At 34.3% G+C, this 6,574-nt stretch overlaps 2 protein-coding genes across 4 annotated transcripts; one reads left to right on the top strand and one right to left on the bottom strand.

Annotated features, from left to right (window-relative positions):
• Positions 1 to 12: 12 nt before the first annotated feature.
• LOC144473988 (INO80 complex subunit B) lies at positions 13 to 2,328 on the bottom strand. Of its 2 annotated transcripts, none has more exons than XM_078188374.1 (6): positions 2,148 to 2,282; positions 1,705 to 1,870; positions 1,437 to 1,623; positions 1,135 to 1,368; positions 897 to 1,069; positions 13 to 830 (listed from the first exon to the last, which is right to left on the bottom strand). In XM_078188374.1, the coding sequence occupies exons 1-6, from the start codon at positions 2,191 to 2,193 to the stop codon at positions 692 to 694; spliced, it is 945 nt and encodes a 314-aa protein (XP_078044500.1). In that variant the 5' UTR covers positions 2,194 to 2,282; the 3' UTR covers positions 13 to 691. The 2 variants fall into 2 exon arrangements, with proteins under 2 accessions (XP_078044500.1, XP_078044501.1); XM_078188375.1 differs by having other exon boundaries at positions 14 to 830; positions 2,190 to 2,328.
• Positions 2,268 to 6,523, top strand: Rad17 (Rad17 checkpoint clamp loader component). Of its 2 annotated transcripts, none has more exons than XM_078188369.1 (10): positions 2,268 to 2,299; positions 3,399 to 3,502; positions 3,596 to 3,995; positions 4,070 to 4,226; positions 4,298 to 4,420; positions 4,495 to 4,673; positions 4,742 to 4,831; positions 4,904 to 5,094; positions 5,249 to 5,367; positions 5,524 to 6,523. In XM_078188369.1, the coding sequence occupies exons 2-10, from the start codon at positions 3,488 to 3,490 to the stop codon at positions 5,633 to 5,635; spliced, it is 1,386 nt and encodes a 461-aa protein (XP_078044495.1). In that variant the 5' UTR covers positions 2,268 to 2,299; positions 3,399 to 3,487; the 3' UTR covers positions 5,636 to 6,523. The 2 variants fall into 2 exon arrangements, with proteins under 2 accessions (XP_078044495.1, XP_078044494.1); XM_078188368.1 differs by lacking the exon at positions 2,268 to 2,299 and adding an exon at positions 2,378 to 2,481 and having other exon boundaries at positions 3,249 to 3,502.
• Positions 6,524 to 6,574: the final 51 nt, after the last annotated feature.

Genomic DNA, 6,574 nt, shown 5'->3' with positions numbered 1-6,574 from the left:
TCCCGGGTCTCGGCGGCAGGGTCGTTGATCTATATCGATCGCGACGTTATCATTGCGGATCACGAGTCAAACGATGACCCAGGAAATGGACGGGCGCGATGTTACGCGGTTCACGATCAAACGGCGACTCGGTTGGATCTATCTTGGGTGGTGAAAGCAAGGCCTAGGCTAGTCCCAGTTACGCAAGTTCTGTTCGATGCACATTCGAATTTTTTCGTCACGTCGGAAGACACTGCACTTCGCGATGCCGGTACCTGTCTGCCGCCAAATTTAATAACGGTACATCGAAAACCGGTCATCGAGTGCACCGCGATTGAGTCTCATGCAACGTGTTTGTCTGGTTTTATTTGGTCAATACATTCCGTTGAGATCGAATGTACGAAACGGACGTTGCGAGACGGCCAGCGGTGCGACTTGTCTAAACACAGGTGGATCGCGTATGCAACGGTATTTACAAGGATCGACGACGTTCGAGCTTTAAGCTAATTTTTCCTTAACAAGTTATACTGTACATCCAAATACATTACGTACCACGCTTGGTTCAAAGTGGACTTGAATACTACCATCCATGGGTTAATCTTTTGAGAATGTGTGGTAGTAAACTGATTGGCAAAGAAATGTTAGCAATCGTTAATTCGCTGATAAAATGAGTTTTAAAGAAATGATTTCGTGTTTTATAATTGAAAAATATTTATCCTCGTGTGGCTGCCGCTAAATTAGTTTTGTAGCATTGTAAACTGCACAGTGGCACTCCAGTTTTTGAGCATGAATACTTCTTCGGGTTCTTGCATTCGTTCACGCCGCAGAGTACCGGAAACGGTGGGTCTTTCCTGAAAGTAAAAAAATTGTACAATTAATAATCTGGTGTTAGACGTTTCGAAGTGATTATTATTTACCCCTGAGTAGGCTGCAATGGGAAATCTTCTCCTGGTGGCAAAGATATTGAACTTCTTTCAACCGTTAAACGATATGTGATTAAAGGAACTTGTCTTCTGGAAGGTTTTCCTTTACTGATAACTTTGGAGGCTTTGGATTCTTGTTTCTTCAATAGCCTTTCCATTGTTTTTTTCTGTGGACATGAAAGTAATTAGATAAAAGTGAATAATTTTATTAGATGAAATAAAAGAAGTATACCTTATCTTTTTCTCTTTTCTCATCGGCAAGCTGCTTTCTTTTCAATGACTTTAGAGCAGCCTTTTGTATAGCCTCTGCTGTCATAACTTTTTCTTTATAACCAGTTGGTAGTGACATAAGTTGCTCCACACCTGCATGCGGTTCTGTATCAGTTTTCCTTTCAAACATCGCTCTTTGACGGGCTGTCATTAATTTTGGATCCTTCGGTTTAATTTTCTTTAACTCATCGTCAACCTAAAGGAGATTACATTAATAGATTTTTGTTGGACTAGTAAAATTTTTAAACATATTTATAGATTTACTTCTTCCAGTTTTCCAGACTCTATAGCATCAAGCCAGCGCTCTTCTTCACTACTGGTACCACTGTCTTTACCCTTGTTGCCCTTTAGTACTTTTTTCTTTGCTGTGGCTTTCGGTGATGGCGCAGTACTCGAACCAGCAACACTGAGATTAGCTGTCTTCAGTACTTTCTCACGAGGTTTTTCCAATCTAAAATGCAGTAGAACATTGTATCATTTCCTCATTTAAATGTTAATGCTTAATGATCTAACAAATTCTTATTTTACTTACCCCTTGTCATCATCCTTTTTCATTTTAACTCTAAATGCTTTCTTCTTTTCCGTTTCAACACTGACATTAACAAAACTTTCGACCTCATCATGTGCTGGTTTTTTCTTTTTATGTTTCTTGTGTTTGTGCTTCTTGTGCCTCTTTTGTGGAGATATTTCGTTAGTTTCTAAAAAGATAGTAACACCATTGGTATAGAAATCGTTAAAAGAAAAATTAAACTAAACATGAATACATATTCCGATTTTTAAATTTCCCGCAAAATATTTTCGTGTTAGATGCCAGCCTGGTTTTTGATCGGGGACGACGCTTCAGTTTGTTGACTATCTCAAATGTACTTAACTAACCCCAGCGACGAAATTAAAAAACAAATTGACAATAATTAATCAATTTGAACGTTGTTACTTAAAAAAAATATTAATCGTTCTCAATACAGGAAATCGTACCTACAGTTTTATCTTCGTCTGTGCTTATATCTTTCGTCTTACCCATTTTATCGACTGGCAAAACCGCTTCAAATGCCAAATCAGTAAATTGTTGAAAACACTGTGTATAACATATAGTAACCCACACTATATGCGTTCTCGTTTCTACATATGTATGTTACCCTAACTGCTTATTAACTATTATTATTATCTTTTGCAGTGTTGTCATCTATTTTCTTCACATGACATCGATACAATAGATCCTCCAAGACTGTTCAGTACACTTGATTAACTTGTTTGCTCCAATTACGCCATAATTAATGTTTTTAAGGGATTATATACAACATAAATACATGTATGTAAACATATTATATACAGTAGTGCCTCGGCATACTGAGCTACGTCGGGAACAAAAGGCTCAGAAATATGAGGTTAAGTACATAAACTGCTTCCTCTGATTGGTTGACGTTTTAGTAACTAAGCATTGCTGCCGATACTGTTTTAGCCAAAGACACCTGCTCAACCATCTTGCGATTTCATTTTATTTGCGCATCTGTGTCTATAACACAGTAGTTATACACCACCACCCATCACGAATATGAATATGAATGCTGTATTTTCCTAATATGCTCAATATAAAAGCAACGCCACTTCCTTTCTTTGTTTAAAACTATGAGGGCAGCACTGCTTAATTGTGGAGCGTCAACCAATCAGAGAATGGTAGTTTCTGTATCATACCTCAAATTTCTGAGCCCTTTGGTCCTGGCATGTTGCAATACGGTGAGGCAACATTGTACTGTATATGGGCGATTGTAACGCCTCTTATGATAAAAAGCTTCTACTAAAGCTTAATTTAGGGTCCATATAGCGCCAATTGGGCCAGTGGCAAAATGCTCAAACTGTTAATCGAACTCAATTGTTGATAATTTTGGCCATTAGCTTGGGCGTTTTGCTACTAGTCCAATTGGCGCTGTACAGACAGCGAACGGAACTTTATTTCTTCACCTAAAGAGGCGACACAGTTGCCCAAATATATAACATATGTAGAAGTACATATGACCCTTTAAAAATATTAATTATGGTATATTTGAAGAAGTTTGAAAAAGTTAATCACATACACAGAACTGTCCAGGAGAGCCTACTCTTTCGATATAATGCGAAAAAGATAGATGACAACACTGCAAAACAGATTAACGTAATAGTTAATCATATTCCAGAAAGCCATTCATTATTACAAGGCTAAACATCAATTTTGAACCATTGGTTACGCAGATAAATACATAGATACAGAAGAGTTTCGTTTACCCGGCACCGTTTGATTGCAATGTAATTTTAGTGTTGTTCCTCTGTTAGTAAATATTATGGCCAATTTAAAGGTATGTTTTTTACGAAATTTACAATAAAGAAGTTGTTACATTCTACTTTTACTGATAATAAAATTAACAATACAATTTTCCTTGTGTTATTAGAAAAATAGTAGCTGGCTTATGCCAACGTTCGATGATATTAAACCTTCTAAAAAGTTGCCAGTTGCAAAAAGAAGTTCATTGGAATTATTGGACCAAAGTATTTCCGATATTGCTGCAACTTACAAAATAGTTCCTAAAAAAAAATGCACTAGCAGTCTGTCTACTTTATTGGAAGCTTGTGAACCGAGGAAGACTTCTGAATTAGTAGTTAGTAGACAGAAGCAAAAAGAGATTTCAGACTGGTTACAATATAAAGTTGTAAAAGGCACACCTAATGCATTAATTCTATCTGGTCCATCTGGTTGTGGGAAGACAGAAGCAATTAAATTATTAGCCAAGGAAAATGGTTTCAATGTTACTGAATGGATTACTCCCCTTGATCCAGGAATGGATGAAAATAGTAATTGTTTCTTATATTAACTTTTACAATTAATAATTTCAATAAATACACAATAAATATTGATTGATTTTCAGATAGAGTAATGAGACAAGGAGATAGGTTTGAAGAATTTTTAATTAGAGCTACTAGGTACAGTTCAGTTTTGACTACTTACCACAGCCGTCTCCTTCTTGTAAAGGACTTCCCAAATATTTACATTCACGACAAAAACAGTTTCTTCTCTCTCTTAGAGTAACTATTAATTTTCTATATCTCTTTTATATATTTTCTACTTAATAATGATGACTGTATTGTAATTTTAGAAAATACTATGAAATGGGGAGGGAACCTATAGTTTTTATTTGTACAGAAGTAGGAAATTCAAGCCTATCACAGAGATTGTTTCCTCCGAATATAAAAGAAAAATTTGGTATGATCTCAATTAAGTGAGTAGTCTACAGTGTGCAATATTTTTCTATTTTACTGTAGGAGATTCAGCTATTGATTTTTAATAATTTAGCGTTAATCCTGTTACACAAGCTGCAATGAAGAATGCATTAAAACGAATAGCAGAAATTCTGAATTCAATTGCTAGTCATATGTTGTGTGTCTCACAAGATAAAATCGACGAAATATTGTCCAATAGTATTGGAGATATCAGAAATGCGATTATTAATCTTATATTTATTTCGTTGAAAGGTGTGTATAATGAATCACACGAATTTATATTATTTTTTAATTTTGTGTTTTGATACTGTGCATATTAGCTCCCAAGCAACAAGAAGACGCTAAAGGCCTTATTCGAGAAGAAGGTTTGGGACTTCTACATGGTGTTGGTCGGGTAATTAATCCGAAAAGTAAATATTGTTATGCACAGTGCAATAAACTTTAAAGAATAAATGTCATTTATACTAATAAATTTTTTGCAGGAGTTCCAAATGGAAATTCTTGGAAATTCGCTCATGATCCCGACGATATTGCATCGTATTTCCAATCTCAAGCGACAGTATTCTTGAATTTTTTGCAGGAAAATTATTTAAATACCATGGGTGGGATCGAGGAAGCGGACGCTTGTGCGAATATTTTGAGTTTAGCAGACACATTAAATACTGAATGGCGTGTACGTTTGTTATTCACGTTATATTTAATTACACAGTCTTTTACATTCCGCTTAATAAAGTATTGATGAAGAATAATATATTATTACATATAAATTATATGAAATTATTTCTAAGACAACTGAAATTTTATGTAATTCGTACAAATGTTTTCAGGACATGAATTTAATTAAAGTTGCGTTATCTTTCTGCATTCGGGGTGCAATGGTAACCAATGCAAAACCAATTTCCGGTTGGAATCCCGTAAGAAAACCACCAAGTATACAAATCGAAATGTTAGTATATAAGTTTTAAAATATAATAGCAGCGTCATACAATAGCGGTATAAATATGAAGAAAAGTTGTTAACACAATAACGTATTTCGAAACTATATAAAAATGATTACGTATACGATAACATATAACTGTAATCTAGTATTTTCTATTTACAGGCAAAGATGTTTAGCAGCTGCTGAAATTCGATGGTACGAATCCATCATTAATTCAAAACCGAAATCCATGGAAGAGTTACTTGACATTGATATGGAATCAATCATCGAATAAGTTCTATGAAAATTGAAATCTCAATGAAGGAATCTCAATCATGTACACAAAGAAATATTTTTTTCTGTAGGTCAAAAATGGATTCTTCCCCAATCTGTATATGTAAAATGTATTTTTTTATTTAGCTGTTCTAAGACATAGTATCAAGAGAAAGTACGCGACACAAAAGATTTTAAGATGAATCTCTTCTCAAAAAATTTTGATTATGCTTTTGAATAATTGTTGAAATATGTGTTTACATCCTTGTACAACAGTCTTCGTATTTATTGCATAATATTTGCAATAATATCTTATTCTATACAATCCTTAATTTTATACGAAAAGAATAAATATTTTACTCGAATTATTCTCTTCGAAACCCTTTAAATGTTAAAGAAGAAAATTATTTAAAGCAGAAGTGTGAGAAATCGATGTCGCTCTTCGCGACGAGTATTTCATTGATAATCATATGATAATGCGCGAATATCTACTATCTATGTTTCATAAATAATTTTTAAACGATTACATTTAATTCACTACGTTTGTACATTAGTTATAAACTTTGTACACCTTCTAATTATAATGCGAAGTTACATTCGTGAAACTACCTCGACTAAAAATCTTTATAGAAAAATGCAGTAACAAGCAGTCTTCCTCTTTGAATACCTATCATATGTATCAGTGTTAGTCAAATTATCTGCGATCGCTTGAAAATATCTCAAATAATTTTGAAAATACGTACAGTCTCTATCTTCGAGTACACAGATGAGAAAGTGTCCTGCAGAATATTGGAACAACACTGATTCGACGGTAGAGCGTTCGTTAAATGGCCAGTATTACAAAATCTTAGGTATAAATACGGTTAAAAAAAGAAAGTATTTGTAAAACGAATAAATGTTCTAAAACTTTCCTACGAGAAAATCGAATACTCCTTGATTAACTTCTAAATACAATTCGATC

Source organism: Augochlora pura, chromosome 8 (assembly GCF_028453695.1).
Source record: "Augochlora pura isolate Apur16 chromosome 8, APUR_v2.2.1, whole genome shotgun sequence".
Taxonomy (NCBI): domain Eukaryota; kingdom Metazoa; phylum Arthropoda; class Insecta; order Hymenoptera; family Halictidae; genus Augochlora; species Augochlora pura.
Note: the sequence above shows the minus strand (reverse complement) of the source record. Positions and strands in the feature narration are given on the sequence as shown.